Raw genomic sequence first — 24381 nt, 5'->3', positions numbered from 1 at the left:
AACGTTAGTTAATGAAAATACAGTTGTTCATTGTTAGTTCATGTTAAGCTGATAAGAAAATGAATGAATAATGGGTGGTGCGGTGGCTCATTGGTTAGCACTGTCACCTCACAACAAGAAGGTTGCTGGTTCGAGCCCAGGCTGGGTCAGTTGGCATTTCTGTGTGGAGTTTGCATGTTCTCCCCTTGTTGGTGTGGGTTCTTTCCGGGTGCTCCAGTTTCCCCCACAGTCCAAACGCACGCGCTATAGGTGAAATGAATTAGCTAAATTGGCCGTAGTGTATGTGTGTGTGTGTGTGAATGTGAGTGTGAAGTGTGAAGCTTTCAGAATTTCTGTTTTCAGAATACATCAAAATGAGGTAAGTTTTTCCTTAAAACAAGCAAAAATCATTTGCAGATGGGGTAAATAATCTTATGTCAAAGCAAAAACAAGATTATTTTGCTTATTTTAAAGGAAAACTCACTTCATTTTGATGTACTATTTCTGAAAACAACACCATATATTTTACTTGTCTTGTAAAATGACTTGAAAATGCTTCTTGATTTAAGAATTTTTAGATATTTGGACTAGAAATAAGACAAAAAATCTAAGTAAGAGAAGCTTTTTTTGCACTGTAATAATGATTCTTACAATTGTCAGTGCTGATTATTTTCTTGTCTTACTTTATAGTATGATAGGAACTGATATATTTTACCTTCAGGTTTCCTTGAATTAAAAACAGTAAGTTATAACAAGTAAAACAGCTTTTATTCATTTTTTTTTACATCAAAAATATCTATTTTTGATCTTGAACAATTTATTATAAAATAAAAGTATTTAAATGTTAGTTTGATTTTTTTTTTTTTGGTATTTTTGATTGGATATCGTTTACCAATCTGGCAACAACAACAATAATAATAATGTTTCGTCTTGAACAGATGAATATTCATGATGCTAGAATATTTGAAGGATTCTGTAACTAATCAAGCTTCAAATTCAGCTTTAAACCACCTAAAAATTAATAATAATTAAACAAATGTCAAAAAAGATCCTTAAATCAAGATGCATTTTCATCAATACGTCAAAATTAAGAGTTTTTCCTTAAAAAATGCTAAATAATTTGTCAATGGGGTAAGCAAAAGGGTTTTCACTTTGCACTAAAACAATTTTTTACAGTGTACAATCAGTAAATATCAGTTATTTACAGTAACACTGCAATAACATTCCACAATCTAGTTAATTAAATTAAATAAATGCAGCATTTGTGAGCAAAATAAGCTGTGTATAAAACACTGAAACAAATTGTACTGATTGCGAACTTGTATCTCTAATAAACTAAGCCACATCTCAACGACGACAACTGTGGCAACAGCGTTAACTGAGAATTAAAACAGAAGCAGGCCCGTGCACATCTTTTAGTTCTGGAAAAGAAAAAGAAAACCAGACAGAGTAGTTGTTTTTAAAATAAAGAGTTAAAACACTGTCCAATCTTTATCCGGCTCCCACAATAGCATATATTTACCCCCACGAAGCTCCAATAGCAATCTTCCGGTCTCTTTTCAGTCCAGAGCTCTCACTAAACAGAATCTCTCTCCATTGGAATAGTAGTGACCCCGTTTCCCCCACCTGGTTTCTTTACACTGCAGCGCCTCCAAGTGGCAGGATGCTGGAGCTACGCAGTGTTTCCTGGCCAGACCTGAGAGGTGTGGCAGGACTCCGGTGGGAAAAATAAAACAGGACAGTCAGTCATTGGTTGGTTCAGGATGATTGACACTCAGACCCGGCTAGTAGGGTGGAGGTGGTAGCTGCAGTTCTGGATGTCGTTCCCGTCACTGACGCCCTCAGAACAGCCGCTGTTTTCCCTCACTAGGGAACACAAATAAACAGTGTTGGGCATGCTGCTTTAAAAAGTCATTAGCAACAGTTACTAGCTACTTTTCATAAATAGTAACGAAGTTAGCAACCGAATCACTTCATGGAAAAAATGCTTACTTAAGAGTTTTTGTCTTGTTTCTAGTCCACTGTAAAACCCCAAAAGTTAAGATAACTTAAACCAACTGAGCACTGTTAAACCCCAGAAGTTAAGGTAACTCAAACCATTTGAGGAAACCAATTGCAACAAGCCATTTAAAGTTCAAAAGCTAATCCTAATGAGTACTGTGAACTTAATCCATTTGAGTAAACGAAGCAATTTGAGCACAGTAAAACCCAATAAATGAAGAGAACTCAAACCAACTGAGCACTGTTAAACCCAAGAAGTTGAGGCAACTCAAACCGTTTGAGGAAACCGATTGCTACAAAACATTTGAGTTAAAAAACGAATATATATGAGTACTGTGAACTTGCTCCGTTTAAGTTGAAGTAATGAGGTATTTAATTAACTCATTACCTTCAACACTGAGTTCAAAGCTCTTTTCAAATGAGTAGAATTAACTTTTAGTAAATTTTGAGTTAACTACACTCATTTCACTTGATAAAGTTGACTGTTGGGGGGTTACAGTGTCTAAATATCTAACAACTCTTAAATCAGGAAGTATTTTCTTGACAAGTAAAAAATACTGTCTAATTTTTAACACAAATAAACAGGGCTGGGCATGTTACTTTAAAAAGTAATTAGTTACAGTTACTAGTTACTTCTCACAAATAATAACAAACGATAAATAATAAATAGTTACTTCTTTGCGAAATAAATGCTTGACTTACATAGTTTTTGTCTCGTGTCTAGTCCAAATATCTCAAAACTCTACGTAAATATTGTCTTGTTTTTAACACAAATAAACAGTGTTGGACATGTTACTTTAAAAAGTAATTAGTTACAGTTACTAGTTACTTTTCACAAATAGTAACTGAATGACTTCATGCAAAAATGTGTTTCTTTGAGTGTGTTTTGTTTCTAGTCTAAATATTCTTAAATCAAGAAGCATTTTCTTGACAAATAAAACATATTGTCTTGTTTTAACACAAATAAACAGTGTTGGGCATGTTACTTTAAAAAGTAATCAGTTACAGTTACTAGTTACTTCAGTTGGTAACTGAATTATTACATGCAAAAATACTTTTCTTAAGATTTTCTCTTGTTTCCATTCTAAATATCTAACAAGTCTTAAATCAAGAATCATTTTCTTGACAAGTCAAAATATTGTCTTGTTTTTAACACAAATTAAGTGTTGGGCATGTTACTTTATAAAGTTATTAGTAACAGTTACTAGTTACTTCTCACGAATAATAACAAACGATAAATAATAAATAGTTACTTCTTTGTAAAATAAATGCTTGACTTACATAGTTTTTGTCTCGTGTCTAGTCCAAATATCTCAAAACTCTAAGTAAATATTATCTTGTTTTTAACACAAATAAACAGTGTTGGGCATGTTACTTTAAAAAGTTATTAGTAACAGTAACTAGTTACTTCTCACAAATAGTAACTGAATGACTTCATGCAAAAATGCGTTTCTTTGAGTTTGTGTCTTGTTTCTAGTCTAAATATTCTTAAATCAAGAAGCATTTTCTTGACAAATAAAAAATATTGTCTTGTTTTAACACAAATAAACAGTGTTGGGCATGTTACTTTAAAAAGTAATCAGTTACAGTTACTAGTTACTTCAGTTGGTAACTGAATTATTTCATGCAAAAATACTTTTCTTAAGATTTTCTCTTGTTTCCATTCTAAATATCTAACAAGACTTAAATCAAGAATCATTTTCTTGACAAGTAAAAATATTGTCTTGTTTTTAACACAAATTAAGTGTTGGGCATGTTACTTTATAAAGTTATTAGTAACAGTTACTAGTTACTTCTCACGAATAATAACAAACAATAAATAATAAATAGTTACTTCTTTGTGAAATAAATGCTTGACTTACATAGTTTTTGTCTTGTGTCTAGTCTAAATATCTCAAAACTCTAAGTAAATATTGTCTTGTTTTTAACACAAATAAACAGTGTTGGGCATGTTACTTTAAAAAGTAATTAGTTACAGTTACTAGTTACTTTTCACAAATAGTAACTGAATGACTTCATGCAAAAATGTGTTTCTTTGAGTTTGTTTCTAGTCTAAATATTCTTAAATCAAGAAGCATTTTCTTGACAAGTAAAAACATATTGTCTTGTTTTAACACAAATAAACAGTGTTGGGCATGTTACTTTAAAAAGTAACTAGTTACAGTTACTAGTTACTCCAGTTGGTAAGTGAATTATTTAATGCAAAAATACTTTTCTTAAGATTTTCTCTTGATTTTTTATTCTAATTATCTAACAAGACTTAAATCAAGAATCATTTTCTTGACAATTAAAAATATTGTCTTGTTTTTAACACAAAGTGTTGGGCATGTTACTTTATAAAGTTTTTAGTTACACAGTTACTACTGTAGTTACTTCTCACAAATAGTAACAAAGTAAGTAACTGAATTACTTCATTACACTGTAAAAAAGCTTTTGTTATACTTTTGTCTTGTTTCTAATCTAAATATCTAAAATAAAAAATTAATCAAGGAGCATTTTTAGAAATAATGTGTCAAAATTAGGTGAGTTTTTCCTTAAAACAAGCAAATTTATCTTTTTTCCCCCCATTTGAAGATCATATTATATATAGTATACGTTTAAATGACATTTTATTCATTAAATTTCATCATATTTAGGGACAGTAAAATATATTCTATTCTAAAATGTTCTATTGAAGAAAAACAAACTATGTACATTAGTATATACATTATCTCTTTGAATAACGTAGTTAGGACATGTAAAGGAAACCATGTTGTAAAGTGTTTTCCAAATATATAAAAACAGTATAACATTATTTAAATGGCGTTATCTTAATGTGCTGCGTTGATGTTTGTAATGTATGCTGAAAAAACTGTATAGAATTAATGAGTTTAATACTGAATGTGAAAGGTACATTTTTTTATGTTAATAAAATGTATTGAAATGTATTTTGAATAATTATATCTCTATGTTTTAGTGTAAACTATTATTGTGTTTGACTTTAATATAGAGTATGTGGAGACACCTACAGTTAAAGTCAAAATTATTAGTCCGAAATTTATCGATGAACTATTTCCCAAATGATGTTTAACAGAGCAAGGAATTTTTCACAGTATTTCCTAAAATATTTTTTCTTCTGGCGAAAGTCTTATTTGTTTTATTTCTGCTAGAATGAAAGTAATTTTTAAATTTTAAACTCATTTTAAGGTCAATATTATTATCCCTATTTAGCAATATGTTTATTGATTGTCTACAGCAGTGTTTCCCAACCCTGTTTCTGGAGGCACACCAAGAGTACATATTTTGGATGTCTCCCTTATCTGACCCATTAACTTCAGGTTTTGGAGTCTCTTCTAATGTTCTGATGAGTTGATTCAGGTGTGTTTGATTAGGAAGAGGTTGAAAATGTGTACTGTTGGTGTGCCTTCAGGAACAGGGCTGGGGAACACTGGTCTACAGAACAAACCACGAAACACAATGACTTGCCTAATTACCCCAACTTGCCTAATTAACATAATTAAGCCTTTAAATGTTCCTTTTAGCTGAATTATAGTATCTTGAAAAATATCTAGTCAAATATTATTTACTGTCATCATGACAAAGATGAATCAGTTATTAGAAATAGGTTATTAAAACTATTATGTTTAGAAATGTGTTGGAAAAACTTCCTTCCGTTAAACAGAAATCAGGGAAAAAATATACAGCGGGGCTATTAATTCAACTGTATGATAGCCATTGAGGATTCAATTTCAGGCAGTGTAAACATTTGGGTTTTCTTCAGAATGACTTTAAGTAAGCGGCAGTGTCTGCTTGGACGTAAGCCTATGCAAAAACCCAATGGTGACTGTAAAAACGTCAGGTTTCTCCACTGACCGCTGCCGTCCTCGTCCCCCTCGGGCAGCAGCAGGTGACCATGACATGGGCTGGGCAGTGTGTTCTGCGGCGGACCCTCCTGACTGGTGCCCAACTGCAGCCTGCGCATGTGGCGGACCACTGCTGTGGCATTAAATGCTTGCTGTGTGCGAGAACAACAACACAAAGACAACATCACAAACCATACTTTTCAGCTGTGTAAAACCAACATTTATTTAAGTTAATAATGTGCTGTGTAATAATATCAGGCTTCTTTATGCAATTTCCAGAGTTATTCTTCAGGTTTAGAGTGTCTTATTTTTCTTTTTCTGTCCAGGTGATTTCATTCAACCTCTATAACATTCAGCTCTGGACACTGTGGAGGCCATTTCATGACTGTCTATGTTTCATCAGCTCTTTTTTTATCTCCAAATAGGATTTCACTGCACTTAATGGATCATTATCATGCTGAAAATGAAAACTAGTACCACTGAAGTCCTTTGCAGAAGGAATGGCACAACGGATTAAAACCTGTCTGTACTTTTCAACATTCACAATCCCATCAGTTCAGACAATATTGTGAACATATATTGTGTCCTGAAACCAGGACAAACAGCCTCTCTCCATCATCGTCTTTCACATGTTTTAAACAGCTTGAGCAAAACGATTAAAGCTCTAACCTAATCCTAACATACCATACATCAACTGAAAGATTACTTATTTACACTGCATGTATAACTGTCAATATTAAAACATTGACAAAAACTGCCAGATATGTATCCATTAGCCACACACACACTCACCGGCCACTTTATTAGGTACACCTGTCCAAGTTCATTATTATTATTATTATTAATATTATTAGGTACACCTGTCAAACATCATTAATGCAAATTTCCAATCAGCCAATCACATGGCAGCAACTCAGTGCATTTAGGCATGTAGACATGGTCAAGAAGATCTGCTGCCGTTCAAACCAAGCATCAGAATGGGGACGAAAGGTTATTTAAGTGACTTTGAATGTGGCATGGTTGTTGGTGCTAGACGGGCTGGTCTGAGTATTTCAGAAACTGCTGATCTACTGGGATTTTTAAGCACAACCATTCTCTGTAAACCCCAGAGATGGTCTGAAAAAGAGAAAATATCCAGTGAGCGGCAGTTCTGTGGGCGCAAATCATGTCAATATGGACCAAAATCTCTGAGGAATATTTCGAATAGCTTGTTGAATCTATGCCACGAAGGATTAAGGCAGTTCTGAAAGCAAAAGGGGGTCCAACCCGGTACTAGTAAGGTGTACCTAATAAAGTGGCCGGTGAGTGTATATTCATTATACCATAAGTACACATCATAATTCTGGCCTTAAACCATTGCACAGTACTGTACATCAACATACTGAAATAAAAATCTCAGCAACTTCTGGTTCACGTCGACTTTAAACCTCCGCTTGCTCTTAGATTTTACCTTCCACTTGCTTTTGGCAAAGTTCTTCTTAATTTGGGCACTGACAGATTCATGGATGTTCTTATCCAGGGCCGTGTCTCCAGCGATCCTGAAATACAAAACACATTCATGTTTGCTTTGTTGAGCCTCCAACGTGTCATCTGGTCGTATTTGCGCCAATAAAAGCAAAATATCTCTCGAATAGGCAATCTGCTGTTTTAAAGGAAAAGTTCATTCATGTCAAACACAACGCTCTGTCATCATCTATCCTCATATGTTGTTTTAAGTCAGTAATATGACAGACTTTATCTAGACAACTTAATTGTTATTACTGATGTCAGTGTCAGCAATTAGCTAAGATTTTAGTTGTAATTCACTGAAAATATTTCATTTAGCTACAGCATATATAGCTAATTTTATGACTGGTTACCAGGGTTGGATATTATTATATATTAAATGTAATACATTATAATCTTAAGGAGATAGTTCACCCCCAAAAAATCTATTTACTCAACTTCAAGTTGCTCCAAACCTTTATAACTTTCTTTCTTCTCTTGAATAAGAAAGAAGATATTTGAAGAAAGCCGGAAACCTGTAACCATTGACTTCCATTGTAGGTAAAACAAGCATTATGGAAGTCAATGGTTACAGGTTTCTGGCTTTCTTCAAAATATCTTCTTTTGTGTTTAACAGAAGCTCATAAAAGTTTAAAACAAGTTAAAGGTGAGTAAACGATGGGAAAAATTATACTTTTGGGTGAACTATCCCTTTAAACTTAACTATAGCTTTAAAAAAATAATAATTCATTTAAAAAATAACTAAAAAAACACATATTTTCACTTACATTCCTTAAAAAGTAACACATTTAGTTGCATAAAAAATCAAGATTGCAATAATCTACTTTTAAAAGTAACTTTACCCAACACTGCTGGTTAAAACACATGTGAAAAGCAAGAACATTATAGTAGTTTTATTTTATCACTAAAAATATTAGTTAATTTAAATTATTTCTAGTTTTCATTTAGTTCAGCGTGATGTATTTTAAATAAAAATATACAAATATTGACAGACTACACAACAAATATGCTACAATTTGCCACAAAATTAAACTGAAAACAATAAATAAAAGATACATTACATGTTACACATTTTTAATAATACTAAAATAAAGGTGGTGAACATTTCAACATTAAGAAACTTAGCACAAAACATTATCATAAGCATTTCTATACTGTATTAAAGACGGTGAATGCAATTTTAGAGTGAACAGCATCTTAAAATGGATTTTTTTTATTTCATATGTATTTTGGAATTTTGTTACTATAAATTATTTAGTAAACAAGAAAATTAATTAATAATAAAATGTTCCAGGGTTTATTATAAATGATTTATCCATACACGTTAACGTGTATATACATATACGTAATATATATAAAAATGTATACCCTTATAATATTAATAATAAATCTTTCTTTGATAACAACTCACTTATTTTTTTATGGTAACTTTTAGCCATTTCTAAGCTAAAAAATTCCATCAATTTCACTGCCTACTTAGACTTCACTTAAAGGTGCAGTATAGAAGTTTGACAGTGGTTGAACTGGGTATCACATTCATGGTTCAAAACACTTGCAAGCGCAGGTTGCCAGATTGATCACACCAATAGGAGCGAGCCTGACTATTTAGCCTAAAGTCTGATTTAAACTGTTTTCTAAATAAAAGCAATGGCATGAGATAGAATAAATATTCTCCATATTAAAAGACGTTTTTGTCCTTACCAAATTAACCTGAAACCTATATTTTAGAAATGGCTTTTATTTCTTGCAGCTGAACAACAGAAAACCGGCAATGAACACCTCAGGCACACCTCATGTGCTTTATTCAATGTTAGATGCTAATAATGCAAGTTTGAATGGCATTTTACACGACATTAATTGCCATACTACTGAAAGCAGCAGCAGATCGTTCACCTCAGATCTTTAAAAATAAAATAAACCGTTTGAAATTGAACTTTAGAACTGTGACTCAGTGTAAACCAACACATATCAGTGATTCAGCATCTACATTTAATAATGTTGAAGAGGTTTAATATGTATTAATTCGATTATAAACCTTACCATTACGTTGGAGTGCAGTGAGTGCACTATTCTGTGCTTCTGAATGGCTGTATTTAAATTTCTGTCCTGTTTCGTTTAGCGCAAACAGCCAAACTGCTCATCACTGCAAATCTCATCATGTAGCGTGTTGCTAGAACACGACGTTACAATGTAAACTGCTCAAGTTCGTTTACGTTCGTAATATTTCTTTTATTTTCTAATTAATAACCACCTCATGTGGAACTCTGAATCTGCTTCTCATTTCGGGGTCTGATACTGTCCACCGTAGGTCTCATTTTCAGTTGCAGATGCATACTTTGAAAGTCTTCCTGACTGAATGAATGAAATACGCTGTTTTCCACCAAGGCAACCCGGGGTGCTGAAATATAATTGGCTAAACTGGCAGTGGGCGGGTTAAATAGACCAAAACAAAGACAGCTGTTTCAGCACGTAACGCACATTTTCAAAGCAGAATATCTGACTTAGCATTGTTTTTCTGATAAACAAGAATGTTCAGCATGTTTCTTAAATTTCTGCAAACATATGATGGTATTTTATGCGTTAGAAGAGTCTAAAACTTACATACAGCACCTTTGAAACAAGAGAGGAAAGAATATTAAAAATATCCCTGTTTCTCTTTCATAAAAGAAAGTTTTATGGCTTTGGAACAGCATGAGGGTGAATAAATGATGTTGTTGGAAAGAATTCCACAAGCTCTAGATCATCCGCATCTGGCAAAAGCTTCTCATTGTGTTCTTGGATTTTACTGAAAGGTTGAAAGTTGATGGTTCATGACACAACGCCTGATTGCTTTTTCAAGCATCAAATTCACAACATCTGGTAACTGTAATGCTTTACGGCAATAAATATCTGTATGTGAATTCTCTCTCTCTCTCTATATATCTGTATATATATATCTGTATATATATATATCTGTATATATATATCTGTATATATATATATCTGTATATATATATCTGTATATATATATCTGTATATATATATCTGTATATATATATATATATATATATATATATATATATATATATATATATATATATATATATATATATATATATATATATATAGAAGATATGTTTTTTGAACTGACATATGTGAGACTAGGCAGCACGGTGGCTCAGTGGTTAGCACTGTTGCCTCACATCAAAAAGATCGCTGTTTCGAGTCCTGGCTGGGCCAGTTGGCATTTCTATGTGAAGTATGCATGTTCTGGGTGCTCCCTTTTCCCCCACAGTCCAAACACATGCACTATAGGTGAATTGAATAAACTAAACTGGCCGTAATGTATGAGTGTGAATGAGAGAGTATATAGGTGTTTCCCAGTACTGGGTTGCGGCTGAAAGGGCATCCGCTGTGTAAAACATATGCTGGATGAGTTGGCGGTTCATTCCACTGTGGCGACCCCTTGATAAATAAAGGGACTAAGCTGAAGAAAAATGAATGTGAGAGTGTAAAATGCTAACAATGAAAGTGCTGTATAGGAGATTTACACTATAATTGTTTGGTCTGAGGTCTTACCATGGGTGCTGAAGGGCTTGTTCACACGTGTAACGCTGATTGGGATCTTTTTCCATTAAATGAACAATAAAATCTTTGGCTGAGGACAAAAAGAGCACATTGGTAAAAGTTCAGAACGTGACGTAACGCTTTCCATAATGTCATTCAGAAACAAAGAAACTGTCAGAGGAAGAGAGATAGAAAGAAAGAAAAAGAAAACAACTTGGCTCCTGTGACATACAGTTGAAGTCACAATTGCTGTATTCGCCCTCCTATGAATATTTTGATTCTTTTTTAAATATTTCCCAAATGATGTTTAACAGAGCAAGGAAATTTTCACAGTATTTCCTATAATATTTTTTCCTCTTGAGAAAGTCTAATTTGTTTTATTTCAGCTAGAATAAAAGCAGTTTTGAATTTCTTTTAAACCATTTTAAGGTCAATAATATTAGCCCCCTTAAGCAATATGTTTTTTCAATTGTCTACAGAATCAACCATACTAATTATCCTAATTAGTTAAGTGTTTAAATGTCACTTTAAGCTGAATACTAGTATCTTGAGTAACATCTAGTCAAATATTATTTACTGTCATCAAGGCAAAGATAAAAGAATGCAGTTATTGGAAATGTTTATTAAAACTATTATGTTTAGAAATGTGCTGAATTTATTTATTTTTCCCGCTAAACAGAAATTAGTGAACAAATATACAGGGGGGGGGGGGGGGGGGCAAATATATAGTATATATCAGTGTTTCCCAACCCTGTTCCTGGAGGCACACCAACAGTACATATTTTGGATGTCTCCCTTTTCTGACCCATTAACTTCAGGTGTTGGAGTCTCTTCTGATGTTATGATAAGTTGATTCAGGTGTGTTTGATTAGGGAGAGGTTGAAAATGTGTACTGTTGGTGTGCCTCCAGGAACAGGGTTGGGAAACACTGGTATATATAGTATAATATAATATATAGTATATAGTATATATAGTATAATATAATATAATATATATAGCAAATATATTTCAGCATTTAAAGTCTGGTAAAGAATGCAGTAAAAAGTAGTGATGGGAAGTTCGGATCTTTTCCGAGAACCAGATCTTTCACAGTTCGTTTCAATCAACTGGATCCAAAAACTTAAAAATGCTCATCGGTTCTTTTATGCAACAACTTAATGGCATTGTACGTAATGAGATGATGACCCAGGTTAGGGCTCAACATATCAAATACATATAGGCTGCAATCATAATTTCAGGCATTTAAAATATCACCATGATCTGAAAAGTTTCTTCAAATTACTGTAAGTTCTGCAACCCAAATGAAGCATGATTCACTTATTATTCAAATTCCAGTAGGATTTTTGATTTGAAGATCGGGTTTAAAAGATTGATTTGTTTGTGAATCAGCCATCACTAGTAACAAGGAAAGTATTAGACTGCAAGAAAAAGCTTTTTTTAATTAAAGTTTGTCTTGTTTCTAGTCTTAAAGAGCCCATAGTTGACCTCTTTTTTATGATTTAATATTAATATTATGGTTGTTCTGAGTGTGCCAGTTTAGGTTCAGTTTAAAACACAATTCAGATTTGTTTATTATAATGTGTTAAAAAGTGTCATGTTGGGGGTGTGTCCACAGTTCGCTGATTTATGGGTGTGTTGCTTCACATGTAGACTAGTTTCGAAACTAATAAGAAACTAATAACAGAAACTAATAACCACGCACACTGAATTAACTTTGACTGAGGCACCGGATGCGCCGCTCGAAGCCGCGACACAACACACCACTCTCTGTAGCGCGGCAGAAACATGAAGTGTCCCGAATCGTCGCGCCACGCATTTTTGAATTCTAAACAAAGGTTTCTGCAGCGGTCCGCGGCACCCAGCCGTCGACTTGAGTGTACCCTGATAGAAACCTATGTTTAGAATTCTAAAACGCATGCTAGTTAAGATCACAGGGAGCTTCTGGGATCGCGAGAAATGCAAACGGCTGAAGTATAAGGTAGACTCGATGAGAAGTACACATGTTTGCAAACCTACCTAAAGATACAACCAATAATTCCGATTAGAGCGATAATGTGGAGAATATTGCTCTTGTGTTGAGCCCAATGAGTCTTGCATCTAAAAATAGAGCAAGGGTGTTCCTTTAGTGATATCGCTTCGACTCACGCTGAAAATGGCGGACGTGAATCAACAAACTGAGGATATGACGACGCGCCTGTCAATCAATATTGGTGGGCGGGGGGACCGCTCTCCTACGTCAGGTAGCGGTCGATTTGAAAGCCGCTCCAATTGGTCCACCATTTTCTATGTTGTTAAATTGAAAAAAAAGCACTGGGTGTGCTTATATCACCCCAATATGACAGTCTATACACCATACATGCACATATGTCTGTCCAAACAGCTTAAAAAGTAGATTTTTTACCATAGGTGCCCTTTAATATCTACTAATTTATAAATGAAAATCATTTTCAAGACCAGATGAATCTTGTCTTTATCTTGTTTTCAGGAAATTTGACAAAAAAACTAATACATTTAAGCAATATTTTCATTAAATCTAAACAATCTGCCAATGGGGTAAGCAAAATAACCTTTTTTTTCTCAGATTACTTTACTTACCCAACTGGCAGCTTATTTAGCTTGTTTTAAAGAGAATCTCACTTAATGTCCAATATTTATTTTAATATTTTTTACTTATCTACACTCAAAAAAAGATTTTTTCTACTTGTTCAAACTATTTATTTTAAATAATTTAAAACAGCACAAGTGTTACGTTTTTTTAGGGGGATGATATAATTGCTTTACGTTCAATTCACTTAAATTTGAGGCATAGATTAAGTTAACTTAATCGATTTGTGTTGGGACAAAATGAAGGAATTGTTTGGAACCCAACATTTTTTACAGTGCAAAAATTCTTCTTGATTTAAATATTTGAGATATCTGGACTAGAAACAAGACAAAATAAATAAATAAAAGCAATAGCAAATATAATAACAGCGTTTTGGCAGTGTACTAACAATAAACCTCATAAAGTCAATTCAAGGAATCATTATATCATACCTGAGTCAGATATATCATCCCAATAAGGCGAATCAAACTCGTACTCGGCCCTCAGGATCTGCTCAAAAAGCTTGGCATCGTTCTCATCGTAAAATGGAGGATAGCCACATAAACTGAGTGAAAGACAGACAGAGGTGTGATGGATAAAATTCAGCTCAGGCTGTAGGAAGGTGTATAAAGAGAAATGAGAGAATTAAAATGTAAAAGCGGCACTCACAGGATGTAAGCGATGACCCCGATTGACCAGCAGTCCACCGCTTTACTGTATGGCTTCTGTGCCAAAACCTCAGGAGCTGAAGAACAGAATAAACACCAGTTTACACATTTATAACTTCAGCAGCCCTCTCTAGAAAGCATTGACCTTATTCTGCAATGCGGAGGTGTGATTGTGCGAGTTTCTAATTCAGTTGCCTATGGGAGAAATGACTAGGAAGAATAAACCGGTCAAGCTACTTGCTCTATAAACAAGTGTGTTCATGATTAGACATTAAAGTAGAATAATATAATAAAACAAGATCAGTTTGCAACATCAAGCAGCATAACGAGCTGTTTTTAATGCCTAAAAATCAATAGAAGTGAATGAGACTGGAAGTGACGAGCCAAAAAGATGGCTCCCCAGCCACTTGTACATGAAGAATAAGGTCAATAGTTTACCTAAATACAAATAAACGTTGTGACTAATGGAGTTACTTTTTTTATAATTACTTTTTAGGGGTTTTCACCTTTATTGATAGGACAGTGAAGATATACAGACAGGAAAGTGTGAGGAGCAGAGATAGGGTGAGGATCGGCAAAGGACTTTGAGCCAGGAATCAAACTCAGGTCGCCACGAGCACCTCAGTGCTATGTGTGGACGCACTAACCACTAGGCTATTGGCGCCAATAATGGAGTTACTTTTTGCAGTAATGAGCAATCAAGCAAATTATTGTTTCCTCTGTTACAATGCTGTTACAGTAACTGGTGTGTATGTTGTGGGGGGAGTGGACCACATAACCGATGATGATTGGTGCATGTGTAGGGGTGGGACAATCACATAACTGATAATGAATTTTCATTTTTTGGGGGAAAAAATCCTTTTAGGCCGCACGATATTGGAAAAAAATAACACTGCAATATTTTATTCTTCTGCAATATATATTGTGATATGAACAAAATTTCACCAGATGATGTGAAAGTGAAAGTGAAAGTGAAAGTAAACGCGAAAAAGTGAAAGTGAATATCTGTTTTTGGGGGAAATATATATATACATATAATTCTAAATTGATTGGGATGATTTTGTAAAGGGGTGCATCTGCATAAAACATAATAAACCATCTACAAGCACAGATAAATACAATAAGATAAATACAAAAATGTCCAAAATATGTAGCGGAATGAAAATTAAGCTGAACACGACTTGATAATCATCATCATCAAAACAGGTTTCAAAGACCTCATAATGGGACAAGAAGTCAATAGATGAAAGCTGGTTGTAGATGCACTTATAATAATGTTATAATAACATAACTAATATGTTACTGAATGCTCTTCTGCACCCTCTGTATAGCAGGCAAAAATACTTCTACCCAAGTTTCACTTTCCTTTTCTGTATAAATAGCCCACACCTTCATAACTCACGTACAAGATATTCTTTAGAACCGGGTGCCCACAGAACCAGCTGAAACCAGCCATTTCTAAAGATAAAGTTGCACACATGAACACGTTCAACAGATAAGGAGAAAAGTATGAGGGCGCATAGGTAAACCGCTACTTAAAACACAGTTTATCTGAAGTAGATATATGCCAATATTTAATATACAGTACAATATACTGTGACAATGAACATGCATGAAATATTTATCATAGAACATTCAAAACACATTCAATAATTATTTAATATTAGAAGATTTAGTTTGTATTTTAATTAAGAATATTGAGACTCTTGCATTCATAGTGGAGCTCATTTGTTTATTTATTCATTGCTCAGCTACTTATGGCTATTTCAAGGCAAAATAATATTAAGTAATAATATTACATGATAAAAAACTACTTCGTATTACAATAAAAAGTTACTTAGACAAATATAAAATTAGAAATAAATACAGCAAATTCACACAAAAATATAGTCAAAGTTAAATATGATGTTTCCGTTCAATTTTAGATCAATAATTTAAGATTCTTCCTGGTGATACCTTTTTAAAAATGTCCATCAAAGTACTCTCCTAATAGAAATTTTGTCTGATGGTATTCAAGCTTTCACATTCCAACAAAATATGTTTCATGGTAAGAGCAGCTTGACAGTGCATGCCATTTAGGTGGTGCTTTGTTATTCATTACATACAAATGACTCAACCTAGAATGTCCAATTTGACATCTAGTATAAACAGTTTGCTCATGCCTGGTTTCCAAATCATAACTTGCAAAGTGCCTTTCACTTATTTTCGGGTTAATTTTGTGTGTAGTGGAGCTCATCACAACATCAAATTCTCACAGATTTAATACGACCATTCATTTTCAAACATAAACATTTTCACACTGCTTTATATGTTAATAATAAAACTAAACTGACGTTATATGTTGCATATACACTGGTGTGAAAAAGTTCTCCCGCCTTACGGATTTTTTTTTTTCCATGTTTTTCACACTTTAGTATTTCAGATCCTAATTTAAATATTTGTCGAAGATAACACAAGTAAACACATCGTGCAGTTTTTAAATGAGGGTGAACAATACAAAAATTAACAGCCCTGTGTGAAAAACAAAAATGGAAGACTTTGGAATGGCCTAGCCAAAGTCCTGACCTGAATCCTATTGAGATGCTGTGGCGGTTTATGTTTGAAAACCCTCCGATGTGTCTGTATTACAACAATTCTGCACAGATGAGTGGGACAAAATTCCTCCACAGCGCTGTAACAGACTCATTGCGAGGTACTGAAAATAATTGATTGCGGTTATTGCTGCTAACACTGACCCAACCAGTTATTAAGGGGCAGACACTTTCACGTATTTTGTTTTCCCTTAATAATAAAAACTTCATTTCAAAACTGCATGATGTGCTTGCTTGTGTTATCATTGACTAATATTTAAATTAGTTTAATGATATAAAACATTAAAGTGTGATAAACATGCAAAAAAATACGAAAGGGGGGGGGGCAAATACTTTTTCACACCTCTGTATTGAATAGCATTCATTAAAAGACTATATTTTGATTACATCACATTACAGATGCTGTAAAAGCAACCTCGTGAAATTGAAAACATTCACATCAATCTTTCAGAGGAAGTGCATCGGGAGCTGAAAAACACTTGCCGTGGATGTAGCCCCTAGGTTTTCATGACAGAACTTTGAATATATTCAGAAAAGCAGAAATCAGGACCGATCCTCATGCCTTACCTACATATCCTGGAGTGCCACACGCTGTGCTCATCACACTGCCCGAACCCTCAATCTTTGACAGGCCAAAATCGCTGATCATGATCTTGGATTCTTCATCCATACTGTAATACAGCAGGTTCTCTGGCTGCATCAGAAACACAGACACATCACATGACTGCAACTACCTGAATGCTTACAAACTTGTTAACAAAGAGGCCTCTGTCATTTTGGGAGGAAATTTGCTATCAGATCCAAGTTGTGAATTACTTCAGAAGACCGGCACGATCGGACGAGGCATTTTTCAGAGGATGATAATGTGTAACACGCAAGTTATTGATTCTTACAGTAGTTACGTATCCTTCAGAAACAGCCAGAAGGGAGATTGGTGTTGTGAATTCATCTTTAATCACTGTAGAGACATTAATCAGCGGAGTCAGCGGTAATTTCCAGAAGAAATGTCAGAGGTAATGCCAGAAATAGCCATAAAGGAGTTTGGTGTCGTGATCTCATTCCCTTCAAGGGCACATTATATTGGACAATCCAACAAAATGAAGATTTTGGGCAATTCAATAGTTTAGAAACTAAACAATTCAACCAAACTAATTTGATTGGTGATTCTAAATATTAAATTTAATCATGAAATTGGAAAACAGTTTTGGACTTGATGCTTCCCCATTTAAACAGAACGCATGATAATACCAATGCATATAGAAGGCAAGCCTGAAATGATTAGCCTAAAAAGCATAACGACTAATGCTAACATGGCCTGTTTGGCAGTCTGCAATGAACGAAACTAAAAGCCGACATTTGATTGGCTAAGACACATGTGTCAATTACAAGGCCCGTGGGCCAAATGCGGCCCATCAAAACATTTAATCAGGTCCGACAACAAGTTTTGGTAATACAGGTTAAGTGGCCCACGCTCTCATTAAATATTAGGTCTGGGACCATTACAATATTGAGACGCAGGTTGTGCTATTGCGCTTCACCCTGCTCTCTAATTTAGACGTCGTTAGCATAGCGTTATCATTCGTTCATTTTCTTTTCGGCTTAGTCCCTTTATTATCCGGGGTCGCCACAGCGGAATGAACCGCCAACTTATCCAGCATATGTTTTACGCAGCGGATGCCCTTCCAGCCGCAACCCATCATTGGGAAACCCATACACACTCATTCGCACACATACATACTCTATGGACAATTTAGCCTACCCAATTCACCTGTCCCGCATGTCTTTGTACAGTGGGGGGGAAACCGGAGCACCCGGAGGAAACCCACGCAAACGCAGAGAGAACATGCAAACTCCACACAGAAACGGCAACTGACCCAGCTGAGGCACGAACCACCGACCTTCTTGCTGTGAGGCGACAGCACTACCTACTGCGGCACTGCGTTGCCTAGCATAACGTTCTAATTAATGTTAACAAGGTGATATATTTCCGGGACTAGCACAATTATACATATATTACAAGTGTCCTTTAAAATTTCTTACCATTTATTTTTTATATCGGCTACCATTTATCTATAATAACCCACTAATAAATATATTGCTTTACTTTTTTTCCTCTGAAATCCACAAGTTCAGTTGGCATGGAACATTTTATGATTAGGTTGCCTTTCTAAAGCTAAAAGAATACGTTTAATAATACAATATCAGTAACCATCTGTTGCTTGTTACAATGTGGTATATCAGCTTTTTGTTTTATTATCAGTTTTTCTGAATATGAAATTGTTTTTAAAGTATGCTAGCCTAGTGTTTTAAAGTATGCTAGCATAAAGTATGCTAGCCTACTGTTTTATGCTCATGTTGGTTAGAGACCTTATTTCATGTTTTGATAGAGATAAAAGCTGCTGTGACACAAATGTGGTCCAAATTAAAATTAAATGTAAAACCTTGCTATTTTGAAAAATGTGGTTTAATGAAGTGTAAGAGATGTTACAGTCGTTAATAAACTAAATTAATTAATAAATTAATTAATAAATCATTTTTTTAAAATATGCATGTATGGCCCCTGACTTTATTCACAACACTCAGTTTGGATTTACCAAGTTTGGATTTGACACCCCTTGGGCTAAGACATGCTTCACGTGACCACTATAGCATTACGGCTTTTTAGTAAGAAACACAGACAATTCCATCTCCCCATACTAAGAAAACCTCTGATAATACTGCAAGAGCTGTTTCAAAGATGGCCACAGGGTGAAATGACTTGCCTTAAAGGGACTTCGATGATAATTAAGGATGGCTAATTGATAGTTATCTACACTCATACCCTATTTGAGAACCAGGGCTTGATGTGAATGAGCCAATCGCTAGGCCACAGCACTGACCCAGATGATGATTCTTCAAATGAACTGCGGTAAAACTCTTCACCTTGACTTCAATCTAAAGTTTAAAAGTGGAACTGGAGCCATCGATTGATCCATTTACCTAGAACTACTTTCCTGGTCTTTGGGGACACAAAGCCAACTATTAATATCAAAAGCACAAAGTTAAGGACTTCTAAATGAAATGATTAAAGCTCTGTGGATACGAAGAGTAGATTTGAAACTTTCACAACTGTTTCTTTGGTTAAAAATAACATAATATATATAATATAATAATAAAACAATAGTTTAAACAACAAATTTCTCATTAAGAATTACATTATGTTTTTGTCTTTGCCAGGGCAGCAGTACATAATATTTTATTACTTATTTTTTCAAGGGACAAGCACTCAACCACACCGTGGTAAAGTGCTATTTAACCCTTAATCTGCCAAATGGGTCAGGGCGATCCCGATGGATTTTTACTATATATATATTCATTCATTCATTTTCTTTTTGGCTTAGTCCCTTTATTAATCCGGGGTCGCCACTGCGGAATGAACCGCCAATTTATCCAGCCTGTTTTACGCAGCGGATGCCCTTTCAGCCACAACCCATCTCTGGGAAACATCCACACACAAACTCTTTCACACTCATAGACTACGGACAATTTAGCTTACCCAATTCACCTGTACCGCATGTCTTTGGACTGGTGGGAGAAACCGGAGCACCCGGAGGAAACCCACGCAAACGCAGGGAGAATATATACATATGTACCCTATATATACCCTATATCTCTGGAGCATGAAAAAAATTGACATGGTTCGGTTGTTTTAAAAGTCGTGTAAAAAAAGTCACCGTTATGGAAAATATATATATATACACATACATACACAGTATACACTCACTGGCCACTTTATTAGGTATACCTTACTAATACCGGGTTGGCCCCCTTTTGCCTTCTGAACTGCCTTAATCCTTCATGGCATGGATTCAACAAGCTACTGGAAATATTCCTCAGAGATTTTGCTCCATATTGACATGATAGTATCACACAGTTGCTGCAGATTTGTCGGCTGGACATCCATGATGCCAATCTCCCGTTCCATCACATCCTAAAGGTGCTTAATTGGATTGAGCTGGTGACTGTGGAGGCCATTTGAGTACAGTGAACTCATTGTATTGTTCAAGAAACCAGTCTGAGATGATTCGCACTTTATGACATGGCGTGTTATCCTGCTGGAAGTAGCCATCAGAAGATGGGTACACTGTGGTAATAAAGGGATGGACATGGTCAGCAACAATACTCAGGTAGGCTGTGGCGTTGACACGATGATCAATTGGTACTAATGGGCCCAAAGTGTGCCAAGAAAATCCCAGTAGATCAGCAGTTTCTGAAATACTCAGACCAGCCCGTCTGGCACCAACAACCATGCCACATTTAAAGTCACTTAAATCCCCTTTCTTCCCCATTCTGATGCTCAGTTTGAACTGCAGCAGATCGTCTTGACCATGTCGACATGCCTAAATGCATTGAGTTTGCACTTTTTAGTTGCGTTAACGAACAGTTGGACAGGTGTACCTAATAAAGTGGCCAGTGAGTCTATATATAAAATTAAACACTGCTTTTTTTCCAGCCTATTATAAAAAACATATATAATAGGAAATGCTGTGAGGGAAATATATAATAGGAAAAGTCCTTTGTCACTCTCACAATATTAGAAAAAGAATGGGCCAATAATTTAGCGTTCAACTGTATGGTAACTTTTTAAAAATAACCAGGGTCTCACCTTCAGGTCTCTGTGCACAATGCCCATGTCATGCAGGTATTTGACGGCATCCAGGATCTGCTGGATGAGCTTACTGGCATCTTTCTCAGTGTAAAATCCTTTTTCCACAATCCTGTCGAAGAGTTCGCCGCCAGACACTCTGCCAATGGAAAAACAAAAACAGAGAGGGATGCTGGAAAAAGCTGTTCATGCTTTATGTGTCTTTCACACACACCAACGCACAGGCTTCAGCCTCTCTTGTTTTCTTACTGTCGACAGACCGGCACACAGCAGGATCACAGCACAAGCACATGGCGATGCAGTACCACATCACAACCACCAGGCAGAGCTCTAACACGAGTTATTATTGGAAAGACTCGCTCTCTCACAATTTATGGTCTGGTTGTGGTTTGGCAAACCTCAAAACAACTTGCTTCAGTTCTGTAGTAGGGAGATGATTTCATTCCACGGAAGCTAAAACGTTTGTGATTGTTGTCACACATTAAAAAGAAAATACCATGATGATGATATCAGATCCTTGTTAGATCCTGTTATCGTGTTTGAAGTACTGTGGAATTCCATGTACGGTTTTTATAGTAGGCCTATATGAGTATGATAGTTGGAGTCATACAGGTATTTCACAATGCTCTGAGATACAAGCACTATGAAGTTAAAGAGGTGGACTTTTGTACTGTATTTGTTTTTGTGAAGAGCAATAGGGTATATGCCGAGCTAGTGTTTTCCCCATACTGATGAACTTCCGGTGACCTGTATTGAGTTTTTTTTACATTTTATACGGTTCCTTTTACAGCATCAAAGTTGTAATGTAATTCAAATACAATCAGTTAAACAGACTATGGCATTCATTTAGTTGCTCAAGCGTAAAACGAGACAAAAAAAGAACGTTTACTCGCACGCGCCCGTCGGAATCGGCAGGCTAGCGCAGAAGCTCCATTGATTTCACTGGGGTAAAATAAATGCTCATATTTTAAAGACGTGGCGGGAAAAATTTAATTTAATGCAGTGCTTCTTGTACAATCTGAGACCCACTTTATATCGGATATCACTCAGCCAGTGGAGATCTGTGATTTTAAAAGAAAACAGACCTTAAATGCACCGAATATGCATTGGCATGTAATTCACCGGAAACGATTAACCCAGGTTACTGGCAAATTAAAAGTCCTATTAGCATGCTTCGGCATATACCCCATTTGGGCTTTTTAGAAATGTTATAAGAAATAATTGATGGAATAAAATAAATAAATTGAATACAATTTAAAACAAATATTTAAAGGAAGAGTTCTACTACAATTCCTAAAACAACAATTTGTTTGTTACTTTTCTGTAGGAATGTCCCGATCAGATTTTGTGCCCTTTTTTGCCAATCCGATACTTCTTTAATACATAAAAAAGAATAAAGAAGAGCGAAGAAACATCCAGGATGATCCATATGTATTATTTAATTCACCTCATTCAACAACTCTGTGAACAAACAGAGCACTTCTGTGAGGTAGCTTGAAAAATCAAGTAATAAATACCATAAATTCTTCACTTTTGGACCATAAAAAAATCTAATATAAAAACAAAGAGCACCTCAACTTAAAATACCCGTCAGGCAATCTCAAGTTTACATATCTCACAGTTTGCTATGGCAATGTTGTCGTCATCAACTTTATAATACCTCCAGACCGCAGACATACTCGCGCTTTCAGCTTTAAGCTGCTTCCGTGATCTACTTTGCCAGCATTTAACCAATAGCGTCTCTGCAACAAAGTGATGTCATTCCTCACGCATTGATATTTCTGTGTGAAGTCAGGAAAGAGGTCTAACTCTGTGCCACCGCATAACTATAGATGTGTAAAAAATATCATGTGAATATATATATATATATATATATATATATATATATATATATATATATATATATATATATATATATATATATATATATATATCCATATATATATCCATATATATATATATATATATATATATATATATATATATATATATATATATATATATATATATATCCGAGTTCTGTTTGGGAGGTAACGCCTGATCGAGTCTGAAACCTTGCGATCGGGCCCAATTTCCAATCATATGATCGGATCTGTACAGCCATATTTTTCTGTCTTTTTTTGTACTGCATTTGTTTTTATTTCGATAAAGTGTGATTTGTTTTTTTTTTTGTAGTTTTTAAAAATGTTATTAGAAATAATTAATGAAATAAAATAAATAAATTGAATAAAATTAAAAAACAAATATCTAAAGGAAGAGCTCTTCTACCATTAAAAAAACAAACACTTTTTTTCTTTTCTCTCTTCTTTTGTACTGTATTTGTTTTTATTTTTTTAAATGAAGATTTGGGCTTTTTTTTAGAAATGTTGTTAGAAAAAAATAATGGAATAAAATACATTTATTGAATTGAATAGAATTTAAAACAAATATTTTAAGGAAGAGCTCTTCTACCATTCCTTAAAAAACACTTTCTTTTTGACTTTTCTGTCTTTCTTGTTTTTATTTTTGTGACAGGAGATTTGGATTTTTAGAAATGCTGTTAGAAAAATATAATGAAATACGTTAAATTAATTGAATTCAATTTCATTTAAAACAAATATTAAAAGGTAAATTCCTAAAACACAATTTTTTCACTTTTATTTATTGTATTTGTTTTTGTTTGTTCATGTTTTTATTTTTGTGAAGAGTGATTTGGGTTTTTAGAATTGTTATTAGAACCAATTAATAGTTATTCCATCACATGGAATCACACTTGATAAAAACTGTGCAGAAACACTTTGATTGACATTCTCCCTTTGTACATGTCATCAGAGGGGGAAAGCCCCGCCCATTAGAGACAATCTCTCCCTCATTAGCATTGACAGCCCTGAGTGAGAAGCAGCCGTCTGCTATTAGAGTTTTGAATCTGCCACTATGCTGACACACAGGCATTTAAAGCTCCACCCTCTTTTAAAAAGAGCACAATCTCATTTGAATTTAAAGCGGCAGTCACTAAAACGGCACGTTTTGGATCAAAGCT

General features: G+C 34.7%; 1 protein-coding gene across 1 annotated transcript in view; it reads right to left on the bottom strand.

Moving 5' to 3' along the window:
• Positions 1–1018: 1018 nt before the first annotated feature.
• camk1b (calcium/calmodulin-dependent protein kinase Ib) overlaps positions 1019–24381 on the bottom strand; it is a 109878-nt gene continuing 86515 nt past the window's right edge. Inside the window, exons 5-12 of the mRNA XM_056468124.1 lie at positions 21363–21501; positions 17285–17411; positions 14128–14203; positions 13911–14023; positions 10887–10965; positions 7273–7360; positions 5833–5974; positions 1019–1845 (exon numbers count right to left, since the gene is read on the bottom strand). Of these exons, the coding sequence (XP_056324099.1) occupies positions 1754–1845; positions 5833–5974; positions 7273–7360; positions 10887–10965; positions 13911–14023; positions 14128–14203; positions 17285–17411; positions 21363–21501 (856 nt within the window). The 3' untranslated portion in view covers positions 1019–1753. The remainder of the gene's footprint in view (positions 1846–5832; positions 5975–7272; positions 7361–10886; positions 10966–13910; positions 14024–14127; positions 14204–17284; positions 17412–21362; positions 21502–24381) is intronic.

The sequence above is a fragment of the Danio aesculapii genome, chromosome 11 (assembly GCF_903798145.1).
Source record: "Danio aesculapii chromosome 11, fDanAes4.1, whole genome shotgun sequence".
Lineage (NCBI taxonomy): Eukaryota > Metazoa > Chordata > Actinopteri > Cypriniformes > Danionidae > Danio > Danio aesculapii.
The sequence above is the reverse complement of the archived record's forward strand: the minus strand, read 5'-3'. Positions and strand labels throughout refer to the sequence as shown.